Source organism: Dasypus novemcinctus, chromosome 5 (genome assembly GCF_030445035.2).
Source record: "Dasypus novemcinctus isolate mDasNov1 chromosome 5, mDasNov1.1.hap2, whole genome shotgun sequence".
Classification (NCBI taxonomy): Eukaryota; Metazoa; Chordata; class Mammalia; order Cingulata; family Dasypodidae; genus Dasypus; species Dasypus novemcinctus.
Window position 1 is genome coordinate 24,122,076 of NC_080677.1, and position 27,165 is coordinate 24,149,240.

The following is a 27,165-nucleotide window of genomic DNA, read 5'->3' on the forward strand; positions in this document are numbered from 1 at the left end:
ATCTTATAAAAGAATAATGACATTTGAAGACTCACAGATTTTAAAGTATATTATCTTGCTGTAGTGGTAAAAACAGCATGGTACTGGCATAAAGATAGACATATTGACCAATGGAACCTAATTGAGAACTCCAAAATAGACCTTCATAGCTATGGCCAAGTGTGTTTTGACAAGGCAATCAACCATACTTGGTTAGGCCAAAACAGTCTATTCAACAAATGATTCTGGGAGAAGTGGATATCCATATCCAAAAGAAAGAAAGAAGACCCCTATCTCACACTTTATAGGAAAATTAATTCAAAATGGGCCTAAATATAAAAGCTAGAACCATAAAACTCTTAGAAGAAAATGTAGGGAAACATCTTCAAGATGTTACATTTGTGGTGGTTTCTTGGACCATATATCTACAAATAACAAGAGAAAAATAGATAAATGGGACTGCCTGAAAATTAAATACTTTTATTCTTCAAAATAATTTGTTAAGGTAAAAAGTCAGCCTACTCAATGGGAAAAAATCTTGAGAATCCATAGATCTGATAAGGGATTGGTCTCTTATATAAAGAGGTCACACAACTTAATGACAAGCTGACAAGCAACTCCATTAAAAAATGGGCAAAAGGATTGACATTTTTCCTAATTAGAAATACAGATGGCCAAAAGACATGAAAAGATGTTCAACATCACTAGTTATTAGGGAAATGCAGATCAAAACTACCGTGAGATATCTCATACCATACAGAATGGCGTTATTAAAAGAACAGAAAACTGGAGAGGATGTGGAGAAATAGGAACACTCCTTCACTGTTAGTGGGACTATAAAGTGGTGCAACCTCTGTGGAAGACCATCTGATAGTTCCTCAGGAGACTAAGTATAGAACTGCTGTAGGATCCAGCAATCCCACTGCTAAAAATATATTCAGTAGAAGTGAAAGCAAGGGTGCAAACAGATATTTGCACACCAATGTTTATAACAGTATTGTTCACAATTGCTAAAAGATGGAAACATCCTAAGTGTCAGTTGACTGATGAATGGATAAACAAGACGTGGTGTATTCACACGATGTAATATTACTCAGCTGTAAGAAGAAATCAGTTGGGGAAGTATATGACAACCTGGAGGATCCTCGAGAATATTATGTTGAGTGAAATAAGCCAGACACAAAAGGACAAATATTGTATGGTCTCACTGATATGAACTAAATACAATTAGTTGATTTATGGAGTTGAACTTTGAAGTGTAGGTTGATGGGAGATGGAATGTGGGATGAGAAGTGGGAGAAGAAGTAGAATGTTTAATAAAGTCAAATGTAAATATTTGGTAATAGTTAAACTTGATGGTAACACATCATAATGTAACAAACTGTTGATTTATGAATATGATAGTAGTTGTGACAAGTAGTCTAGGAAGATTAATGTTGTTGGAGGACAGACAGTTGGAGAATAATATTAGAAATGTATAACAATGACTTTAGAAGTAGATGAGGATTGTGATTAATATAAATACAAGAATGTTCTACAGGGTGTTAAGAATATGGTGATACATGGGGAAAATATGTAATTTATGGACTATATTTAACAACAACATTGTATTCTTTTTGTAACAAAAGCAAAATTGATACTATTGTTAATTCTAAAGGTGAAAAAAGAATATGGGTTTGGTTTTGTGAGATTGAATACACAAGCATTTTTCTCTTAATTTTTTTTCTTTAATAAGGAGATCTTGACTATGCCATTTAACTAATCTCTGTTCATCTGTGTATCTTTCTGAACACTAGAGGAACAACCGAGTTAGCAGTTGGAATTAGACAAGATAAAAGTGCCTGAAAAGGAACTTTATAAGAGTAATGTTTCCATAACTTGTTGAGTGGCCTTTTTCTGTTATTTTATTTTTGTGAATTTGAAATAAAATTTTAATTTTGAAAAAAGAATGTTTTGGTATTTTTAAAGAGTTGTAAAAAAAAAAAAGAGGAAGAATATGCAGTGGAGATTCTATGTGGCTCACAAAGTCTAACATATTTACATTCTGGCCTTTACAGAAAAAGTTTGCCAATTCTGGTCTAGATTCCTTGTGGACCTGTTTCTATTCTTTTGGTGATGGATGATGTCTTACCTCCTCCTATTCTTGGTTATTTTTGATGGGGTTCTGGACATTGTATATGAAAAACAGGAGTAAATATGAGACCTAAATTAAATAAACCTCTCCAGGGAGGATTAAATTTGCTTCTGGCTGGCCACTAAGGCCATGAAAAATTTGGATTCACCTTCATCCAGTCAAGGATTGAGATGATTCAAAGGAGGGCTTTAGTCTTTTGAGGGCTCTTCAGTTTTGGGTTGTCTTATTCCTACAGTGTAGCCCTTTGAGACACGAAACCAAAGCCTGGGAATTTACCATAGATATCCTTCTTCACATGCCTTGACTGTTGAGGCTGTTGAAATCTCTGTTCAATTTATGAGTCCCTCAACTGCCTCTAATAAAACTGGCGAACATCTGCCTCTACTAGAATTAACAGATATGTCTGGGAGAAAGTAACCCAAAATGGCATGCTCATCACTTGAATTTCCACCTTTTCCTTTGTCTTAGATTTATAATTTTTATTGCCTTGTTAGAAAACTGTGACTTTCATGCAGATTAAAATTTTTTCCTATTTTAGTTATCAGTGAGAAGGTTGGTTCAAATTACTTTGTCCACCATTACTGGAAATATAACTTACCTTTCATATACACTTTGCTTATGAATAGTGAAGTGTTTGTTTTGTACAATTTTTTTCACTTCTACTTTTTCATATTTTTATTTCAGGTAGCTTCATTATTTCCTATGTATGTTGTGGGGTATATCGAACCATGCAAATTTCAGAAGATCATTTATATTAACATGGTAATGTTTTTAATATTTATGAGTCAAATACTAAAATCTGAACATTTATAGAACAGAACTGATTATATTTTGTGGGTGTCTCCTGTTTGGTGTATTCAATGCAAATGATACTGATGATATCCAGAATGAAGACAAAAAATGCACATTATAAATACCATATTATAGCAGAAAATTATAGTTTCAAATAAAATATAAATGTGTTTACTCTCTAAAAGTTATTCTTTTATTTTATACATTTTTTCTTATTGTTTTTATTATCCTTTTGAAATTGCTATTTCGCCCTCAGACCTGAGATTATTAACACATTTTTGAGCCTGACCTCTGCAACTGAAATTTTTACGTTGTTGCATTTTTTAAAATCTTAATTCCCATACACATCTTTATTAACAACAAAGTGAATGGAAAACTTCAAGTTATCTCATAAAAATAAGATTAGAAAACTAATTCTTATAACTAAGCCTTCCTTGTTATATTACTCCATTATTGAAATGATAAAAAAATTATTTCATCTGTTTTCCTTGTAGCAAGTAGCAGATGGAATTTATGGTTCTGAATTTTAATACTTAGAACCTATCAAGTTTGGCCAAGATCCATTAATCTTCTTTATGCCAATAAAGTTTGTACTAGAAATGGTTACATGCCTCCAAATTATGCATTTTGCTACATATCTAGTAAATATAAAATGTGTTTATTTTCTTCATTTTGCAGATTTCAGTTCTCCTTTGTTTCATTTTGATGTTTGGAAATCCATTGTACTTATCTTCTTATTATTCTTCAGCTTTGTTAGTGACATGGGTAAGTGTTTGTAACCCTTTACTGATTATCATTCAAATCATAATCCTTGAAAAATAATATGACATCTTCCTTATTAAGGCATTTCCCAAGTAAATATTTAAAAAATGATCATAAGATAATAAGATTTACTTAAAAAGTACCTTAATTTATGATAAAATGACATTTCCAGCTAAGTCATGTCAGTAGTCTAAATACTTATTGCAGTGACACTACCATTGCACAAAGCTTTTTTGGAACTCCTTGGAATTGCCTTCACAGACTATGGCACATTCCTTTTTTTTTTTTTTAATGTACTGGGGTCTGGGGATTGAACCTCATAATTGGGAAGCTGGCACTGAACCGCTGAGCCACATTAGCTCACCTGAGTTGTTTTTTTCATTTGTTTTGCTTGTTGTTTGTTTTTGTTTTTTTATAGGAGGCACTGGGAATCAAACCCGGGACCTCCCATGTGGGAAGCAGATAATCAACTGCTTGAGCCACATCCGCTCCCACATTCTTTTGAATATCCTCAATGGTGGCAAATCTTCATCTTTCAAGGGTGGATTTGAGTTTTGGAAACAACTAAAGGTTATTTGGAGACAAGTCTTGTGAATAAGGTGGGTGATTTGATTTTGATTTTGATCTTGTTCAAAATGTGGAGTGACAATAAAGTAATAAGACTGATTGTCTTACACCTATAACTAAATTATCTCTGAAGACAGTTTAGAAAGAAGAGTTCCAAAATTGTTTTGAGCAATGACAACGTAATTAGAATAAAGGTATAGTCTCCCCACATGACTTTCATGTAATGACTCTGATTTGGATATATATTTGGAATGGAGATTCAGTAAATCAGTTTCATTACTTTATAGTCACACTTCTGATATTCATACACCAGAGCCTGGAGTGTTCTCCCCACTGCCTGTTCCACATTGACCAGAATTGATACCAACCACAGTAACAACAAAATATGACACTTTTCCAGGAATCAAGCACTGATCAAATCTTTGGGAATTGCCCTTACGTTTTGACTTTTTTGCTTACCATGCCTATTTTGCTCACAATCATTAATCTTCTCTCTCTCCAATCCCCACCCCCCACCAAAAAAAAATGTAGGCTCTTTATCAACATTTTCTCAGAATTACCCTGCATTACAAAGTAGAGGACTCCTAATAGTGTGCTCATCCACCTCGTTTTAGGAAGAATTTTTATTTTGAAATATAGCACAGATAGGTTGAACTACATTTAAAAATGTCTCAACTAATGAATTATTTGACAACCATCCTTACACTACCACCAAGTCAAAATTAGAAGTTTTCTGTTCACTCTAGAAGCTCCTCCATGTGATCTATTCCACTTATAACTCCCTTGCACTTCCCTAGAAGAGTAATGAGTATCTAAATTTTATCCTGTTTTCCTTTAGTGGGGAAATTTTATTTGAAGACTTTAATTAGGCACCAGGTGTGCTCATTGCTCCTGGATGGTCATTGTTTCTGGGTCTTTTTGGTGAACAAACTTAAGAAATGTTATATGTGTGTCTGTGTGTGTGTATGTATATGTATTTATATACATATGTATATGTCTGAATATATGTATGTGTATCCTAGGTATATATAAATGCATGTATGTATATTGGAGGTAAAATAGCTTATGAAGGATATTTCCATATATAATTCATCTCTATAGGACAATAGGGTTTACTTAAATCCTTCTGTCCTATATTCGTGTCATTTTATTCTCAAGAACCAAGGGGACAGGTAGAATTAGAGTATCACATATACATTTCTTTATCTCAAAGTGCAGACATAAGAATTGATATACTACCACCACTAACAGGATTACTGAAAATAGTTCAGGAATCTTTTTGCATTTGCTTTCTCCATTCTCTTCATCTCTTTTTCACTAATTGTCCTGTATCTATATTGTCAGGACATATAGGCATTCCATACTAGGTTCTCTGCCTTATAACTCTCATTTAATATTATTTGTATAAATAAATATATTTTGTTTACCACCAGTCCTTCTGCCACTGTCTTTTAGTTATTTTGCTACTTCTATGCTTGTTTTCCATGGGAACTCTGTTCCTTGAATTCTTGCATGTTTATCATAGTTTGTCATGTAGACTTTATACTAGAAAGTAAGTGTGGCTATATATAAAATCCTTGGCTAATATTTTTTAAAGAGTGGCGTAATTAATGTTACTTCATTTTCTTTTGTCTGAAAGCATTGCTGTTAAACGTCTTATGAAAGTCTTAGTCTTTTTGATTGGATCTCAAAAGCTTTTTCCTATGCTTTAAAATTTAGCAAATTTATAAGAATGCATCATTGTGATTTTCACTTGATTTTCTCATTTACACAATGTGCCCTTTCAATATGCATTTTGAAATACTTTTGTTTTCACCTCACAAAACTTTCTTAAATTGTAAATTTTGTAGTAAATTTTAGTGTGATTTTTGTATTTAATTTCCTTGCCTTGGTTTTCTTTTTCGGGGACTCAATAAATGTAGGTTAGATCAGCTTTGTTTATCTTTTAAATTTGTTACTTTCTCTTTAATGTGTTTTGTCCCTTATTTCTTTTTTCAATTTTAAAAAGTTTCATAATCTCTACCTTTTATTTCTCCTAAGGCAGTAAATATTGTGTTTATTTATTCTTATATTCCTTCTATTTTTATTTACATATCAGAACATATTTTTCTTTTATTTTGAATTCTTCATAAGTTCTACCAACTCATTCTTGAGTTTTCCTTAGTTTGATTTATGTCATACTTTTATTTTTTATCATTTTAAAATATCTTTTCATTCATCCTGGAATACCAGGTTCTGGTTTTTTTAATTGAGGTATAATTGACATACAATAAATTACACATATTATAGTATATAGTTTGATAAATTTTGGCATACATATATACACATGAAATCATTCACCACAAACAAGATAGTGAAAATATAAATAACCCCCAAAGTTTCTTTGTGCCCCTTAATAATACCTTCCTGACTTCCCTCTATCTAAACAACTACTCTTTGACATATTGTCCCTAGAAATTAGCTTGCATTTTCTAAAATTTTATATAAGTAGAATCATGTGGTTTGTAGTCTTTTTGTCTGGCTTCTTTCATCAAAATTAGACTGAGGTCTTCCATATTGTTGGATATATAAATAGCTCATTCCTTTTCATTACTGAGTATTATTCCATTGCCTGTATATACCACAATTTGTTTATTCATTCACATGTTGATGAACATTTGGATTATTTACAGTTCTTGATTATGCTGTGAATTCTCATATACAGATATTTGTGTAGAAAAATATTTTCTTCTAGGAAAAATATCTAGATGTGGAATGGCTAGATCATGTGTAAGTGTACTTTTTAAGGAACTGTGAAACTGTGTTCCAAGGTGAATGTACCATTTTACATTCCCAAGAACAGTTATGAGACTTCTAGCTCCTACATGTCCTCACCAACACTTGATATAACCCATTTAGAAATTTTTATCTATTCTAATTAGTATGTGGTAGTATCTTGTCGAGGTTTTAATTTTCATTTCCATAATGACTAGTGATGTTAAGTACCACTTCCTGTGCTTTTTGGCCATTGCTTATCTTCTTTGGTGAACTATCTTTTAAAATTTTTTGCCAATTTTTTAAGTTGGGTTGTCTTATTTTTGAATTTTGGGAGTTTGTTGTATATAATTCCTTTATAGGATGCATGATTTGAAAATAATTTTTCCAATGTGTGGCTTATTCTTGTATTATTTTATCTACTTTTCAGTGTTGTAGCTAAGAAATCTTTGCTTAACACAGAACCACAAATTTCCCCTTACGTTTTGTGCTGTAGTTTTAGGTTTACCCTTAGGTTTGCATTTTATTTTGAGTTAATTTATGTTCCTAGTATGAGGTATGTATCAAAGTTCTTTTATTTCTTTGGTCATGTAGTTATCCAGTTGTTCTGGTACTTTTATTTATTTATTTATTTATTTATTTATTTATTTATTTATTTATTTATTTATTTATTTATTTTTGAGATACCAGAGCCAGGGATTGAACCTGGGGCCTCATACGCAGGAAGTTGACACTCAGCCACTGAGCCACATCAGCTCCCCTGAGTTTTGTTTTTGTTTTTTTCCATTTGTTTGCTTGTTTGTTTCTTTTTGTTTTTAGGAGGCATCAGGGACTGAACCCAGGACCTCCCAGGTCAGAAGCAGGCACTCAGCCACTTGAGCCACATCCATTGCCCTGTTCTGGTACTTTTTGTTGATAAGACTATTGATTCTCTACTGAATAGGCTTTGCATCTCTATCCAAAATCAATTGTCCATATCTATGCCTTCTGTTTCTGGAATCTCTATTCTCTTTCTTTGATCTGCCTATTTCTCTTGAGGTCAGTACCTTGATTACTATGTCTTGATCACTATGGCTATATAATTAAGTCTTGAAATTAGGTAGTTTCATCCATCTTTTTCTTATTTTGGCTGTTGATCATTTGAATTTCCAAGGTGGATTTTTAAAATCATTTTTCCAATAACCTATTTTTAAAAGTCTTCTGGAATTTAGTTGGGATTCCTTTATATATGTAGATCAGCCGGGAGAAAATTGACATCTTAACAACTTTGAGTCTTTTAATCCAAGAGCAGATTGTATCTCTCCATTTATTTACATATCCTTTTGTTTATGTCACCAATATTTTGTATAGATCTTTTGCATCTTTTGTCAGATTTATTCCAATGAATTCATATTTTAATTTATTATTAGCACACAGTTAATATTTGATGGTATATGGAAATATAATTGATTTTCGCATGTTAATCTTGTGTTCTGAAAGCTTTTTTTTTTGTTTTAGGCCAGTGTATTAGTCAGCCAAAGGGGTACTGATGCAAAATACCAGAAATCTGTTGGCTTTTATAAAGGATATTTATTTGGGGTAGAAGCTTACAGTTACCAGGCCATAAAACATAAGTTACTTCCCTTACCAAAGTCTATTGCCACATGTTGGGGCAAGATGTCTGCCTTTGTCTGCTGGGATTCAGGTCCTTGAGTTCCTCTCTTCCCAGGGCTTCATTTTTCTCCAGGCTCAGCTGCTGTGCTCTCCACAAAGCCAGCTGTAGCCTATCAGGTGAACAGCTCTCTTTCTCTCTCTCTCTCTCTCTCTCTCTCTCTCTCTCTCTCTCTCTCTCTCTCTCTCCCTCCCTGGGGCTTCTGCCATGTCTAAGGAGGTGTCTCTGTTCCTCTGTGTTCTTCTCCTGTGTGTTCACTTCCCAGTTTCCAGCTCAAAACTCCCAACTCTGTCCTTTGCCATGTCTTTTGTCCCCACCCACCAAGGGGCGGGGACTCAATGCCCTACTGATGTGGCCCAATCAAAGTCCTAATCATTAATTAATCAATTAAAAGTGATACCTCTGACAGACTAGTTTATAAACATAATCCAATAACTGTTTTTGGAATTTATAAATAATGCCAAACTGGTACAGCCAGTAAGAAGAATTTGTTGGGAAATGGGGGATAAGAACAGAGTTTGCTGAGACATGATAAAGACAGAAATACGCACCGAGATTTGACGCAGGCTTCTCTAGGCAGAGAGAGAGCTCTGGCTTGTGTGGTTACCTTTTAAATTTAATTACTCCTCCCCTTGCTAATGCTAAAGGAAGGGTCTCAGCAGTTATTGGCTACCCCGCCAATGATAAGGATTGTTTGGAATATCCAGGACTAAGGGGAGGTCCTAGAAAGAGTTAACTGGGACCTCAAGGTCAGGATTAAGGTCTCAGCGGGGTCTTACAGCCATGTTGTCTGTTGGTCATGTTGTGGCTTATCTTTCCTCGTTTCCCTGTACTAACCTGCCTCAACTCCTCCCTCAGAGAGTTCATGCCCTTATTCTTCAGTGGGTGCTGAGGGCAGATTCTTCTGTAGTTATTTCCTGCTGCTTAGGGCAGTAATCCCTGTCTGATAGGGTATAAACGTTCTCTGGCCATTCTTTTGGGGTCAAGGAAAGACAGATCTGACACTGGTTAGAACTGGATGAAATCCCTGCATGACTAACAAGGCATTGATTCTGTAAAAATAAATTTAATTAGAATTTTGAAGATACATGGCCCCACTAAAATGATAAAGAGGATGGTGGTAAGTAGGCCCCAAAAGGGGGCCAGCCAGGACATACTGGACCACAAGGGTGAGAAAGGCCAGGTGCCTTTAGAGGCTGCATCCTCCCAAAGTTAAAGGGAAACAGAATTCTTCCTTGAGTTCTTTTATGCTGTTGGTTAACTCTAGGGAGAGCTTGTGGTAGACCTGCTGGGTTTGGGTATAAACTGCCAACCCCAGTACCCATAGCAGTGATTATACTTAGGACAGCTATGAGAGGTGTGAAGAGAGGCAATGCTTTAGATATAAACCCACAAAGACAGTATAGGCAACAACAAGACAAGCTTATGGCAAACAAAATAAGGACAGTCCTTAAGAGAGTCATTCCTTTATCTTTTTGGCATGTTCATTAACTACTTAGAAAATGAATTAAGTTTACCAGGACTTTTAACATGTTCAGTATCCCTCTGCATATGATCTTCATAATCAGGCATATATCTAGAATAGGAGAGATATAGATACAGCACTTAATACTAATCAATGCACAAGTTCCTTTTGAGCTGCAATTAATAGATCTAAACTCCTACAATACTACACATGTTCTCTGTCCATGGGAGCAGTCTGAAAACTTTTAAACTCATGTATTAGGTTCTACTACTTTTTTAAAAATCAATTTTATTGAAATGCATTCATACAGCATAATCACAGAATTGTGCATTCATCACTTCAATCAATATTAGTTTTCATTACTCCAAAAATAATAATGATATTAACAAAACAAAAAACAGAGAAAAAATTCTACCCCTTAGTTACTCGATCTCTCTATCCTTCCTCTGCCATATATAACTGCTATTCTATTTCCATCTCTCTAATTTATTTGTATTTATAGCTTGTGTAGATGGAGTGAAACAATATGTAGTGCATTTTGTCTAATTTCTTTAATTTAGCATATTTACTTTTTTACCATTGATAGATTATTAATATATTACTATATATTAACTGTCCAAATAGTTTTCTTTGTATTTTTCCAAGAATTTTAACTGAAAGAATAAGAGGTGTGTTAAAGATACTGTTCTGTCCCAGAAAAGTGGACTTGGTAGGCTATAAAAACTCAGTTTCCCATAGAGGTGAGGGTCTATTTCTGAACTCTCAGTTCTATTCCATTGATCAATGTGTCTGTCATTATGCCAATACCATGCTGTTTTGACCACTGTCTCTTTGTTTTATGTTTCAAGTTTAGAAAGTGAGTCCTCCTACTTTGTTCTTCTTTTTCAGGATGTTTCTGGCTATTTGGGGCACCTTCCCTTCCAAATAAATTTGGTAATTTACTTTTCTATTTCTGTAAAGTAAGCTGTTGAAATTTTTTTTAAAGATTTATTTATTTATTTCTCCTACACCCCTCAAAGTTTTGCACTCACTGTGTGCTTTCTGTGTCAATCCATTGTGTATTTTTCTGTGTCTGCTTGTTTTCTCTTTAGGTGACACTGGGAACTGATCCTAGGACCTTCTGGAGTGGGAGAGAGGCACTCAATCTCTTGTGCCACCTCAGCTCCCTGGTCTGCTCTATCTTTTATTATCTCTTCTCTGTGTCTCTTTTTGTTGCATCATCTTGCTGCACCAGGTCTCTGCACAGGCCAGCACTCCTGCATGGGCCAGCACTAGACTCGGGCCAGCTCACTGTGTGGGCCAGCTTGCCTTCACCTGGAGGCCCCTGGAATTGAACCCTGGACTTCCTATATGGTAGACAAAAGTCCAGTCGCTTGAGCTACATCCACTTCCCAAACTGTTGGAATTTTGATTGAGATTGCATTGAGTTTATAAATCCATTTGGATAGCCTTGACATGCAATGTCTTTGTATTTGTTCAGGTTTTTAAAAAATTTCTTTTACAATGTTTTGTAATTTTCTGAATACAGGTCCTTTACGTCTCTGATTAAATTAATTCCTAGGTATTTGAGTCTTTTATTATTATTGTAAATGGAATTTTTTCCTGATTTCCTCCTCAGATTGTTCATTACTAATATATAGAACCTTACTGACTTTTGCCTATTGATCTTGTATCCTGCCACCTTGCTGACTTGTTTATTAGCTTTAGTCGCTTTGTCACAGTTATTTTCTAGATATAGGATCATGTCATCTGTGAATAGTGAAAGGTTTACTTCTTCCTCAATGATTTGGATGCCTTTTATTCTTTTTCTTTCCCAATAGCTCTAGCTAAAACTTCTAGCATAATGTTGAATAGCAGTGTTAACAGGGGCATCCTTGTCTTGGTCTCTGTCTCAGTGGGAAAGCTTTCAACTTTCCCTCACGGTACAGTGTTGACTATGGGTTTTTCATATATGCCTGTACCATGCTGAGAAAGTTTCCTTCTATTCCTATCTTTTGGTGTGTTTTTATCAGGAAAGGATGCTATGTTTTACCAAATACCTTTTCTGCATTGATTGAGATGATCATGTGATTTTTTTCCTTCAGTTTATTAATGTGCTGTATTATGTTAATTGGCTTTCTTGTGTTAAACCATCCTTGCATAACAGAAATAAATACCACTTGGTTGTGGTGTATAAATCTTTGGTATGCTACTGCAATTTGCAAATATTTTGTTGAGAATTTTTGTGTCTATGTCCATTAGGGAAATTGGCCTGTAGTTTTCTTTTTTGGTAGTATCTTTATTGGATTTGGTATTAGGGTGATGTTGGCTATATAACATGTTTTGGGTAATTTTCTCTCCTCTTCAGTGTTTTGGAAGAGTTTAAACAGAATTGGTATTAATTCTTCTCAAAATGCTTGGTAGAATTCAGCTGTGAGGCTATCTGGTCCTGGGCTTTTCTTTTTTCGGAGATATTTGAAAACTGATTCAATGTCTTTAAATCAATGATTGGTTTGCTGAGTTTTTGTATTTCTTGTAGAATCAACATAGGTTGTGAGTTTTTAGGAAATTGTCCATTTCATCTAGGTTATCATACAGCTTCTTATTATATCTTCTTATGATTTTTTTTATTTGTATGGGTTCATTTGTAATGTCCCCCTTTCATTTCTGATTTTATTTATTTGCATCTTCTCTCTTCAGGAACCTCTTTTAGCTCTTTCTTCTTTTTTAATATAAGAGTTTAGGTCTAGACATTTCCCTCTTACCACTGCCTTTACTGTATCCCATAAGTTTTAATAAATTGTGCTCTCATTTTCATTCATCTCAAGATATTTACTAATTTCTCTTACAGTATCTTCTTTGACCCACTGATTGTTTAGGAGTGTGTTGTTTAGCCTCCACACATTTGTGGAATTTCCACTTTCCTGCCTATTATTTATTTCCAGCTTTGTTCCATTATGATTTGAAAAAGTACTTTATTTAATTTCAGTCTTTTCATATTGATTGACACCTGCTTTGAGACCCAACATGTGGTCTTTCCTGGAGAAAGATCCATGAGAACTTGAGAAAAATGTATAGCCTGTTGATTTGGAGTACAACATTCTATATATGTCTGTTAGGTCTAGCTCATTTAACATATTGTTCAAGGTCTCTGTCTCCTTGTTGATCTTCTGTCTCGTTGTTCTTTCTATTGATGTGAGTGATATGTTGAAGCCTCCAACTATTATTGTAGAGATGTTTATTTCTCATTTCAGTTTTGCCAAAGTTACCTCATGTATTTTGCAGCACCCTGGTTAGGTGTATAGATGTTTATGACTGTTATTTCTTCCTGGTGGATTGTGCCTCTTATTAATTGAAAATGGCTTCTGTATCTCTATCTCTTATTACTTTTTTTACATTTAAAGTCTATTTTGTCTGATATTAGTATAGCTACCCCTAATGTGGTTTGGTTACTGTTTGTGTGAAATCTTTTTCCAACCTTTCACTTTCAGCCTATTTGTATCCCTGCTTCAAAGGTGAGTCTTTTGTAGGCAACATATAGCTTTTTTTTTCCTTTCCATTCTGTCAGCCTATATCTTTTGATTGGGGCATTTAATCCATTCACATTCAATGTTATTACACTAAATGCAATATTTACTTCCACTATTTTATCCTTTGACTTTTATAGGTCATATCTTATTTTTGTCTGTCCTTTTACCCTTTTGGTCATCCTTTCTGATAATCTTCACTTCTATACTCTCCTCTAAGTCTCTCTCCCCTTTTTTTTTCCTTTCAGACTGCAGAACTCCCTTTAGTGCTTCTTGCAGAGCTAGATTCTTATTTACAAACTCTCTTAGTGTCTGTTTATTTGTGAATATTTTAAACTCACCTTCATATTTGAAGGACCGTTTTGCTGGATAAAGAATTCTTGGCTGGCAGTGTTTCCCTTTCAGTATCCTAATTGTATCATAACACTAGCTTCTTGCCTCCATGGTTTCTGTTGATAAATCTGTACTAAGTCTTAGTAGGCCTCCCTTGCATGTGATGGTTTGCTTCTTCCTTGCTGCTTTTAGAATTTTTTCTTTATCTTTGGCATTTGACATTCTGAGTACTGTGTGTCTTGGAGTAAGTCTATTTAGATTTATTCTTATTGGTTTATGCTGAACTTCTTAGACATGTAAATTCATGTCTTCCATGAGAGTTGGGAAATTTTGGGGTATTATTTCCTCAGATACTCTTTCTTCCTCTTTTCCCTAATCTTCTCCTGGAACTCCCATAGCACAAATGTCGTTGTGCTTCATTCTATCATTCAACTCCCTGAGAATGCTCGATTTTTTACATTCTTTTCTCTCTGTGATCTTCTTTTTGTTCAATTTAAACTATTCTATCTTCTACATCACTGATTCTTTCTTTCATGATTTCAAATCTTGCTGTTGTGTGCCTTTAATGTATTTTTAATCTCACCATCTGTGTCTTTCATTCTTATAAGCTCTGTTATTTTTCTATTCAAGTATTTAAATTCTTCTTTGTGCTTGTCCAGTGTCATCTGGATGTCCTTTACCTCTTTAGCCATATTGTCCTTAAACTCCTTGATTTGATTTGGGAGATTTGTATGTAAATCATTGATTAGTAGTTTCAAATTCTGTGTCTTATCTGGGGCTTTGATTTCTTCCTTTGCCTGAGCCATCTTCCTTTTTCTTAGTATGGTTTTTAATTTTTTGGTGATGTCTAGGCATATGATTATGACGGTGCACTTACTCTGATGCTCAGTTTCTCTTTCTTGTGTAGGGATATAGTGATGGGTGGCTGGGTGTTACTGTTCTTCTTTGATTCATGACTCAGTTTGTTCTAGGTCTTAAGGATTATCTCTGTTTAGTTGCTCAAATCAGGGCAATGACCCTGTACTGGGTTGCAGACCGGTTTCCAAGGATTTTGGAGAGGGAGGCTGAAAAAACTCTCTTTTATTTATTTACTTTTAGCATCCCAACAGATGTTGTTCTTTGGAAGACCTCTCTGCTGGTTGGAATGTATTCACCATGACCCCAACCAACCTGGCAGGCTTTGTGGAAACAGCGTGACACAGAATTCCCTCCTCAGGGCGGGCAGTTCAGAGCCAAGTCTCACAAATCAAAGCTTCTCAGAAGCTGTTCTCTTCTCTTGGCTGGCCACCCCCTCCCTTTTCCTGCAGAGGAAATAAATCCCCTCCCCTCTGTGTCATCAGCAACTGCCTAGATCAGTAGGAAGGGTGTTTTAGGAAGGTAGGCTCTCTTTAGCCCCCTACCAGCCCCCAGGGAAAATCATGACAGGACCCCACCCAGCTTGGTAGGGCATGACTCATGGGACACAGCAGACCAGGTTTGTTGGCCAAACCTGGATCTACTATAGGCTGTGTCCCTCTCTCTCCCCTTTCCTGGGAATGTGGACCCCTGTGATACCTTCTGTTCTTAGCTCCTGGCCAGGAGCCAGATAACTCAATGCTATCTGCTCCCAGAAAAGGAGGATTAGTGCCTGCAGCTGCAGCTGCAGCTTTTATTCACAGATTTTTTCAATTGAGTCTCCTTTTCTTTGCCCCTCTTTCTTCTGAGTGGTGTCCAGCCTTTCTCTGGTGTCCTAAGTCCTATAACAGTTTTCTAGGCAGTTTCTGCCTGTCCTCTAAATATTTTTCTGGGAGAGAATTCTCTACTTGATTTTTTTATAGGTTTCATCTAATTTTATACCTAGATGACCATGCTGTCTGCAAATAAAGATTTCTGTCTTTCTAATCTAAATTCCTTTTATTTCTTTTTCTTTTTTTCTCTTGCCTTATTGAAATGGCCAGATCATCCAGTAGAGTGTTGAATAAAAGTGGTGAGACTGGATGTGACTTGTCTTGTGTATGATCTTAGGAAGAAGGTATCCAGCCTTTCATCATTGAGTATGATGTTAACTGTAGGTTATTCAGAGATATCCACCTGGTTGAGTAAATTTCCTTCTATCCCTAGTTTCTGAGAATGTTTTCCAAAAATGAATTTTAGAGATGATTTGATATGATCATGTGACTTCTCCTTTCTAGTTTGTTAATATGATGAGTTATATGCTATTTATTTCTTAGACACAATTTTCTACAATTTTGTTTATAATGTTTACATAAATGTTAATGAGGAATATTGACTCATAGTTTTCTTTCCTCATGATACCATTGTCTTGTTTTGGTATTAGGATAACACTGGCCTTAGAGAATGAGTTATGAAGTCGTCACTGTTTTTCATTTTTTGGACTATTTTTTGTAGAATTACTATAATTGATCCATTAAATGTTTGATAGAATTTACCAGTGAACCTATCTGGGCTTTTCGTGGTAAGATTTTTATCTACAAATTAAATTTATTTAATAGATATAAGGCTACTGGGATTATTGATTTCTTCATGAGTGAGCTTTGGTAGTTTGTACCTTTGAAGGAATTTATTTCATTTAAAATGCCTAATTTAGTGAGAAAATTTTTCACAATATTCACTTATAATTTAATCATCTATAGAATCTGTAGTGATGTCACTTTTCTTATTCTTGATATCAGAAATTTGTTTTCTTTCTTCCTGATCAGTTTGGCTAGAGGTTTATCATTTATTGGTGCTGAAAGTATTGTTTTATCAGCATCCCACATATTTTGATAGGGAATATCTTCCTTTTTATTTATTTGTGTTATTGCCATACTTTTAATTTATATACAGATAATAAATCCCTCAATAACTTATTATTTTTGTTTAAACAATCAAGTGTCTTTTAAGAAGATTTAAATAATAACCAAACTATTCTTATGTATTTTTCCTGTTGTTACCTTTTCCAGTGCCCTTCATATGTATATATCCAAAGTGACATCTTTTTTCCTTCTGTCTGAAGGAATGCCTATCTGCTGATCATAGTGTCTTTATTTTGCCTTTACTTTTGAAATATATGGTTTTTGGGTATATAATTCTATATCGACAGTATTTTTCTTTCAATATTAAAAAAAGACGGCAAGCAGGTATAGTAGCTCAACAGTTGAGTGCCTGCTTCTAATGTACGAGGTCCCGGGTTCAATCCCCAGTGCCTCTTAAAAAAAAAAAAAAATGTTGGTCTACTGTTTTGCTTGTTTGAATTTTTTTTTTTGATGAAAAATCTGACATCCTTATTTTTCATCTCAGACATTACAGTTTTCATATCTAAAAGTTCAATTAGCATCCTTTTTTATGCCTGCCACAGTCACTCTTCAGCATGTATAGTACATTTAAAATAACTGCTTTAGTGTTTCCAACTACTAATTCCATCATCTGTATCATTTCTGGGCCAGTTTTTTCTTCTCCTTATGGGTTATAATTTTCTGTGTCTTTTCATACTTGGTAGATGTTTGCTTGGATGGCAGTATTTGTGAATTTTACTTTGTTGGGTTCTGGATAACTTTCAGTCCTATAAATATTCCCGAGCTTGGAAGTTACTTGGACACAGTTTGATCCCTTTTGGATCTTGCTGTTAAGTGAGACAAAGTGGTGTTTAGATTATGGCTAATGTCACTCCACTACAGAGACAAACCCTTGCCAGGATTTATAAGATTTTCCATTTGGTCAGGAACAGGTATTATTCCTTGTTTGTCTAGACTCTGGAATTATTTTTCTATTTGTTTTCAGGCAGTTATATCCCTGGCTTCAGGAGGTTTTCTTATATGCATGTGCTGGTCAGTAGTCAACTGGAGACTTGAAGGAACCCTGTACAGATCCCTGGAGCCCTGTTGCTATGCTTCTCTTGCCTCTCAAGTACTCTGGCCTGAAAATGCTGGTCTCTTTGATCTTCCTGGGATCCTACCTTCATCTCTTCAAAATAGAGAGACTGTCCTTGGGTCTCTCTGTCCCTTCTTGTGTCGCAGCCTGGACCCTCCTCAAGGCAGTAAGCTGGTGTGATCTTACAGCTTGCCTCATTTGTTTTCTGTCTCAGGGTGCAGTGTCCTTTGTTGCCTGACATCCAATGACTTGAAAATTTTTTTCTTCATGTATTTTGCTTAATTTTTAGTTGTGGGTGAATTAATCTGGTTTCTGTTTCTACAGCTTGGTCAGAAGCAGAAGTTCGATCTTGGTTGATTTTAGTTACATAATTTATTTTGGGGTTTGTGAAACATTTACCATTCTTCTAAGAGTAAGAAACGTACAAAAATTTATACCCAGAGAAGTGTCACACCCCCTCATCCCTTCTGTCTCAATCTTTCTTCCTTTCATTCTACACTTTTCCTGTCTACTCCTTATAGGTAAGCTATCTCTGGTTACTGATTTCTCCTTTTGTATTTTTTATACAAGTAAGTGTTACATGTGTATTTTCTTATTTCCTCTCTTTCTTACATAAAATGTAACATACAATAGAGAGATTTTTTTCACTTTGATTTTTTTCACTTAATGACCTATCCTAGGTATCTCACAATTCATAAAGAAATTCCTCATTCTTTTTTATAGCTTCATAGATTTCCACTGTGGATATACTCTAAGTAATTCAACCAATTTCCTAAGTCTGGACATTTAAGTTATTTCCAATACTTTGTACTTACAAATGGTAGTACAATGAATACTCTGGTACATTTGTATGTTCCCATTGTTGGAGATTCAGTAATCCTTGTTCACCTTGAGAATTCCTGCAGTGACTGGATTATGCAAAACTCTACTCCAAATCTGAATGAAGCACCAAGATTCAATTTCTCATGGGAAACTTAATTTTCCCTCAAACATGGGAATAAACAAATGCCTTATCAACTTCTAGAGATGGTAGGTGAAATATTTCTAGTCATGGAGGATGTAGTTTTTTTGTGTTGGTTTTTTTTTAAGATACAGTTTTTGGGGACCTTGGTTTTATGTGTGAGTCTCAGTTTCAACTTCTTACTTTGTATAGATCCAGAGCCTCCTCTGCTTCCCTCCTCTGATAGAACTATTCTATAGTTCTAATCTAGTACTACAGTCTTCCTTAAACACTGCCACAGGTGATTTCTTCCACGATTAATGTTTTATTTTTGTTTTCCTTAACTTCCTTGTTTATAACCCCTGGGAAGTTTCTTTTCTTTCTTATAAGTTATGCCCTTTACAAACATTTTTTAATGCTTTATTTGAAAGTTGCAGACGAAGGATTTTTAAGTTAATTTAGTCCACTATTTTGCTGGACAACCTGAACATACACTTGCACAGTTGTACCAACCACATACATTCTACCTCTTTAGTCATCCTGCAGAAAATGTCCAAAATAAGTCAGTGAGGAGTTAACTTGATTCAAGAGGCAACATTTGGATACAAAAAGGTTTCACCCCAAGGTAATTTGCCATGTACAAAATTTGAAAAATCAACAATTAAGGATGAAAATGGTTGATGTTACCCAATATGGAAGGGGATGGCTATGTAATTTTTGAAATGTACTAGTCATATGAAATATGTGTTAATTTCATTTAATTGTTTTATTTTCTATTATATGAATTTTAGGCTATAATTCTAAAGAGAAGTAAAATCCTAAGATTGGGAGTGTCTGAACTCAACTTTTGGGTAAGGTTCTGCATTTTAAACACGATTTGTTTAAACTCCACTCTTTATTTCTATAAACTGAATAGAGATAATATGCTTAAATTAGAATTATTTATATTTAATAAATCTTATAAATAACTACTTGTCTAAGACAGGAAATAAACCTTAGCAAAGACTATAAAACAATTTTCAAAAAATTAGTTCTTTTCAACACTACTCTCAGGCCTTCCTTCCATTACTTTTCATTCTGCACATACCTATATTACCTTGCTTTTTAATTTCTTTCTACTCAACTTGAGTTTTTATCTTTAGCTTTCTTAACCTTCTCTTCAAAATAGCTCTGTAATTCTTTCTCAACTTTGTTTTTTTCCCTCTGCATCTGTCCACTGTCTCTTTCCTTTTTTCCCCCAACTTTGGAGTCTATTATTTTTGTCCTTATAATATTTTCCTTTCAATCTCCCAGACCCTTCTTATTTAAACTCATTTGCAAGTTTATCTTTATCAGACTTCTTCCCAACTATCCAAATGGCTGCTTGTTCTTTTTGTTTCAAATACTATTATTATGTAGGCACTACAAATACTTAAATCTCTTAATATCAGACAGGTGAGAGTCATTATTTTTCTCTGAATTTTTTCATGTTTTCCTATTTTAAAAATCTGCCATGCTGCAGATTTTATATAATATGTGGGTTCATATTATATATTGAGAGGGTTAAATTGGAAAAAGTTAAGATAAGATGATGAGGTAGATTTTCTACTCAGAATACAAAAGAACAAAATGGAATGGGCTGCCAGTTTCACTCTTCTGTAGGCATTCTCCATTCCCTGTAAAGAAAATATAGAAAGATGTGTGTGCTAAGGTGTTGATGACATGACCCTTCCAAATAAGATTTTTTTTTACTTCAGAAATATTGTGCAAAACTTTGAAAATTATTAAATGAAGAAAAAGAGAATGGGACTTAACAAAATATTCAAAGAAAAATGCTTAAAACTTTCCAAATTTGACAAAAGGTCCAAACCTACAGAGTCAAGAAACTGAGTGAATCTCAAATAGGATAAACCCAACAAAGTCCATGCCAAGACATATCATAATTAAACTAATGAAAACTAAAGACAAGAAATCTTGAAACCAGCTGAGAGAAACAATACATTACCTTTAGAGCAAAACTTATTTGAATTATAGCAGAATTCTCAGTGGCAACAGTGGAGGCCAGAGGATGTGGCACAATTTTAACCAAGTTCTGAAAAAAAGGAACAGCTAACACAAACTATATATCCAGTGAAAGCATCCTTTAGGCATAAAGGGGAAATAAAGATATTCTCAGGTGATAGAAAACTAAAAGAATTTGTTCTGGCAGACTACCCTTAAAATAATGGCTTAAAACAGAAAGGAATTCTGCTATTCTACTATAGACTTACTGTGATTCTAGCAATGGAAGAACTGTTATCATTGATGTGGAGTCAGTGGCCACTGGAGGTTCTGAGAGGAGCAAGAGAGAAAAGTAGGTATAGTAGAAGGGCATTTTTGGGACTTGGGAATTGTCCTGAATGACATTGCAATGACAGATACAGGCCTTTATATATCTTGTCATAACTTACAAAATTGTAAGGGCAAGAGTATGAACTACAGTGTAAACTATAATGCAAGCTTAGTGGCTATGCTCCAAAATGTGTTCATCAATTCTAACAAATGTACCACACTAATGAAGGATGTTGTTAATGTGGGAAAATCTGCAAGGGGTTGAGAGCGGTGCATATAGGGATCCCCCATATTTTTTATGTAACATTTATGTAATTAAATATCTTTTAAATAGTATATTAAAAATATAAAACAGAAAAGAAATGATAGAAGAAGTAATCTTAGAATATCAGGAAGAAATAAAGGACAATAAAATGGGTAAAAAGAGGGATAAATATAATAGATTACTTTTCCTCTCACTAGTAATTATTGTTTCCTTCCATGTGCTTTCTTTTGGTTTGTTTTATTGTCCTTTTTCTAGCTTTTTGATTCAGGAATTTGTTTATTTTCATTCATTTATTTTGTATTGATATGAGTTACAAGGCTATAAAATTTCTTCTGACCCTTGCTTTAAATGTTTCCCATAGTTTCTAATGTGTAGTGTTTTCATTATCATTATTTAAAAAATAAATCCTCCTTTGTATTTCCCTTTCACTCAAGACTTGATCAATAGAAGGTTAGTTAATTTCCAGGACCTTTGGATTTTTTGATTTTTGTTATTTATTACACTGTGATTAGAGGGTGTTCTTTGTATTATTTTTATTTTATGCAACTTATGGATGTTACTCTGTGACCTAATATATGATCATTTTTGTAAATATTCCCTTGCCTTCAGACCTAATTCTCTACTTTTTTTAACTACTTTTTCACACATCATACAATTCATCTGAAGTGTACACTCAGCAGTTCTCACTATAATCACAGAGTTGTACACTCATCACCAAAAGAAAAATCCCATTCCCCTTTATATCCCTCTACTGTTGACCCTTAGCATTGATATAGTACTTTTGTTGCAACTGATGAAGAAATATTACAATCTTACTGTTAACTATAGTCCATAGTTTACATTAGTTGTATTTTCTCCGTATATCACCATATTATTAACACCTTGTAATAGTGACATACATTTGTTCAAGTTCGTCGAAGAACACTTTGTATTTGTACTATTAACCACATCGGTCTCCAGGTTCACTATATGAGTTAGTCCCACGTTTATTTATCCTGTAGTTTTCCTTTTATTGGCATTGACGACTCTAGACTTCCCCTTGCAGCCACAATCATGCCTATAAATTGGTGCTGTTAATTATTCTCAAAATAATGTGCTACTATCATCTCTATCCATTTCCAAACATTTACAATTAGTTTTATTAAAAATTCTACAGATATTACACATTGACTACCTTCTCAACCTTCATTCTATCTCCTAGCAGCCAGTACTCTAGGTTTTAACTCCAGGAGTTTACATATTGCATTTAGTTCATATTAGAGCATGCAATATTTGTCCTTTTGTGTCTGGCTTATGTCACTCAACATAAGGGCTTCAAGGTTCATCTGTGTCATCATATGTATCCCAAATTCATTTCTTCTTACAGATGAAGTATACATGGTATTCCATCATATGTATATACCCCATTTTGTTTATCTTTTCATTGGTTGATGGACACTTGGGTTGTTTCCATATTTTGGAAATTGTGAATAATGCCACTATGAACATGAGTGTGCAAATGCGTGTTCGCATTCCTGCTTTCAGTTCTTCTGAATATATGCCTGGTAATGAGATTGGCAGATAATATGACAGTTTATATTTAGCTTTCTGAACTGCCAAACTGTTTTCTACAGAAGCTGTACCATTCTACATTCCCACCAACAGTGAAGGAACATTCTTATTTCTCAACATCCTCTCAAACACTTGTAGTTTCCTGTTTGTTTGTTTTTTAAATATATAATGGCTATTCTAATAGATGTGAAAAGATATCTCATTGTAGTTTTGATCTATATTTCCCTAATAGCTGGTGTTGTTGAACACCTTTTCATGTGGTTTTTTTTTTTTCACTTTTTTTTTATTTTTTAAAAGATACTTCGATTACATAAATGTTACATAGAATATATAGGGGATTCCCATATGCCCCACTCCCCACACTTTCCACATTTTCCCGCATTAGCAACACCTTTCTTCCGTGTGGCACATTCATTGCAATTGATAAACACGTTTTCGAGCATTGCCACTAAGCATGGATTATAATTTACATTGTAGTTTATACTCTCTCCCATTTGACTCTGTAAGTTATGGCCATATATATAAAGACCTGTATCTGTCATTGTAATGTCATTCAGGACAATTCCCAAGTCCCCAAAATGCCCCCAATTACACCTGTTTTTCCCTCTCCCTAACCCCAGAACATCCATGGGTCATTGCCTCCACAACAATGGTATTTCTTCCATTGCTAGAATCACAATAAGGCTATAGTAGAATACTAGGAAGTTTATTTTAGTCCATAGTTTGTTTCCCAATCCTGAGGACTCTGAGATAGTGATGCCCACTCCACCATTATTTGAGGGGGGCTTCAATCCCATACATCCAACTGATAGGACTGTCTTGCTTGCAGTTGTAGGCACTCTCTATTCTTTGGTATGTTTGTCCATTATCTCCTTCCCACTAGTTGTCCTGGGTGATTCCAATGAACTGTAGAGTAGGTGTTGCAATTCCGTTGAAATTCAGGGCTCAGCTGACACATGGATAGCCCAAAGAGTTAAGTCTCTTGGATATACACCTACCAACTGTAGTACTAATTATAGGTTCAAATATAAGGAAAGAAGAGTCATGCATAGGGAAACCACTGCTGAGTCTAACTAAGACACATTGGGGAGCATAAATATCAGATTAGGGCCTACTGGTAAGGGGCCAAATTCCTGAGCTATTCATGTGCTTTTTAACCATTTGTCTTTCCTCTTTGGAAAAATGTCTATTCAAGTCATTTGCCCATTTTTAAATTGGATTGCTTTTCTTTTTATAATTGAGTTGTATGATCTCTTTATATGTCCTAGAAATTAAATCTTTATCAGATATGTGGTTTCCAAATATTTTCTCCTGTGTGAGTAGGCATCCTTTTCAACTTTTGAAACAGTAATTTGAAGCACAAAAATATTTAATTTTGAGGAGGCCTCATTTATTTTTTTCTTTCAGTGCATATGCTTTGTGTGTAAGGTTGAAAAAACTACCTCCTACCACAAGATCTTGAAGATGTTTCCCTATTTTTTCTTACAGGAGTTTTATGTTTCTAGCTTTTATATTTAGGTCTTTGATGCATTGTGAGTTAATTTTTGTATATGGTGTGAGAAAGGAGTCCTCTTTCTTTTGGATATGGATATTCAGTTCTCCCAGCACCATTTGATACAAGAGACAATACTGTCCCAGCTGGGTGGGCTCGACTGCCTTGTCAATTATCAATTGACCATAGATGTGAGGGTCTATTTCTGAACTCTGAATTCGATTCCATTGATTGATATGTCTGTCTGTATGCCAGTACTGTGCTGTTTTTACAAAACTCTGTAACTTTGTAATATGCTTCAAAGTCAGGAAGTGCGAGTCCTCCAACTTTCTTCTTTTTTTGTATATTTTTGGCTACTTGGGGTCCTTTACCTTCCAAATAAATTTGATCATTGGCTTTTCCATTTCTATCAAGTAGGCTGTTGGAATTTTGATTGGGTAACATTGACCCTGTAAATCAATTTTATTTATTTATTCATTTATTTATTTATTTATTTATTTCTCTCCCCTTCCCCTCCAAACCCCAGTTGTCTGTTCTCTGTGTCTATTTGCTGCGTCTTCTTTGTCCACTTCTGTTGTTGTCAGCGGCACAGGAATCTGTGTTTCTTTTTGTTGTGTCATCTTGTTGTGTCAGCTCTCCGTGTGTGCGGCACCATTCTTGGATAGGCTGCACTTTCTTTCACGCTGGGCGGCTCTCCTTACAGGGTGCACTCCTTGTGCGTGGGGCTCCCCTACGGCACTCCTTTAGTGCATCAGCACTGCACATGGACCAGCTCCACACGGGTCAAGCAGGCCAGGGATTTGAACTGCAGACCTCCCATGTGGTAGACGGATGCCCTAACCACTGGGCCAAGTCCACCGCCTATAAATCAGTTTTGGTAAAATTGACATCTTAATAATATTTAGCCTTCCAATCTTGAATATAAAATGTCCTTCCAATTATTTGGTTCTCATTTGATTTCTTTTAGCAATGTTTTGTAGATTTATGAACACATATCCTTTACATTCTTCATTAAGTTTATTCCTAAATATTGATTCTATTAGTTGCTATTGTGAATGGAATTTCCCCCTGATTTCCTTCTCAGATTGCTCATTATTAATGTATAGAAACACTACTGATTTTTGCATGTTAATCTTGTATCCCTCCTCTTGGCTGAAGTTGTTTATTAGCTCTAGTAGCTTTGTTGTAGATTTTTTGGGACTTTCTATATACAGGATCAAGTCATCTGCAAATAGGGAAAGTTTTACTTCTTCCTTTCAGATTTGGATGCCTTTTACTCCTTTTTCTTGCCTAGTTGCTCTGTCTAGAACTTCTAGCACAATATTGAATAGCAGTGGTGACAGTGGGCATTCTTGACTTGTCCTTGATCCCAGCAGGAAAGCTTTCAACCTTTCCTCATTGAGTCCACTGTTGGTTGTGGGTTTTTCTTATATACGTTTATCAAGTTGAGAAAATTTCTTTCTATTCCTGTCTTTTGGAGTTCTGTTTTTGTTTTTTTTTTAAATCAAGAAAGGATGCTAGATTTTGTCAAATGCTTTTTCTGCATCAATTGAGATGATCATGTGATTTTTCTCCTTCAATTTACTAATGTGGTATATTACATTGATTTTCTTGTGCTGAGCCATTCTTGCATACCTGGGATAAAACTCAGTTGATCATGGTGTATGATTCTTTTCTTGTGCTGTTGGATTTGATTTGCAAGTATTTTTTTGAGGATCTTTGTATCTGTATTCATCAGGGAGATTAGTCTGTAATTTTCATTTCTTGTATCTGTTATTTGGCTTTGGTATTAGGGCGATGTTAGCTCATGTAATGAGGTAGGTAGCATTCCTTCCTCTTCAGTTTTTGGAAGAATTTTTTTTTTTTAATAGATTTATTTATTTATTTAATTCCCCCCCTCCCCGGTTGTCTGTTCTCTGTGTCTATTTGCTGTCCGCTTCTGTTGTCGTCAGCGGAAGTGTGGGCGGCGCTATTCCTGGGCAGGCTGCACTTTCTTTCGCACTGGGCGGCTCTCCTTAGGGGCGCACTCCTTGCGCGTGGGGCTCCCCTACGCGGGGGACACCCCTGCGTGGCAGGGCACTCCTTGCGTGCATCAGCCCTGCGCATGGGCCAGCTGCACACGGGTCAAGGAGGCCCGGGGTTTGAACCGCGGACCTCCCATGTGGTAGACAGACGCCGTAACCTCTGGGCCAAGTCTGTTTCCCAGTTTTTGGAAGAATTTAAGCAGTACTGGTATTCATTCTTCTTGGAATGTTTGGTAAAATTCACTTATTAAGCCATCTGGTCCTGGGCTTTTCTTTGTTGGAAGGTTTTTGAAGATTGATTCAATCTCCTTATCTGTGATTCATTTGTTAAGGTCTTCTATTTCTTCTTGAGTCAGTGTAGGCTGTTTGTGTTTCCTGGAAATTATCCATTTCATCTAAGTTATCCAGTTTGTCAGCATACAGTTGTTCATAGTATCTTATGATCTTTTTTATTTCTTTGGGGTCAGTAATAATGTCCCTTCTTTTATTTTAGATTTTAGTTATTTGTGTCCTCTCTTTTTTTCTGTCAGCCTACCCAAAGGTTTGTCGATTTTATCTTTTTAAAGATCCAACTTTTGGTTTCTTTGATTTTCTGTATTTTTAAAATCTCCATTTCATGTATCTCTGCCTTAATCTTTGTTATTTTCTTCCTTCTGCTCACTTTACATTTAGTTTGCTCTTCTTTTTATAGTACCTCCAGTTGTGAGGTTAGGTTTCTCATTTGAGATCTTTTTTAATGTAAGCATTTAGCAATAAAAATTTCTTAGCACCGACTTTGCTATATCTCATAA

At 35.0% G+C, this 27,165-nt stretch overlaps 1 protein-coding gene across 1 annotated transcript in view; it reads left to right on the forward strand.

Moving 5' to 3' along the window:
- Window positions 1-27,165, forward strand: part of DPY19L2 (dpy-19 like 2) — a 132,317-nt gene that overhangs the window by 68,775 nt on the left and 36,377 nt on the right. The window contains exons 10-12 of the mRNA XM_058296781.1: window positions 2,798-2,875; window positions 3,584-3,670; window positions 19,524-19,583. Coding sequence (XP_058152764.1) covers window positions 2,798-2,875; window positions 3,584-3,670; window positions 19,524-19,583 — 225 coding nt within the window. The remainder of the gene's footprint in view (window positions 1-2,797; window positions 2,876-3,583; window positions 3,671-19,523; window positions 19,584-27,165) is intronic.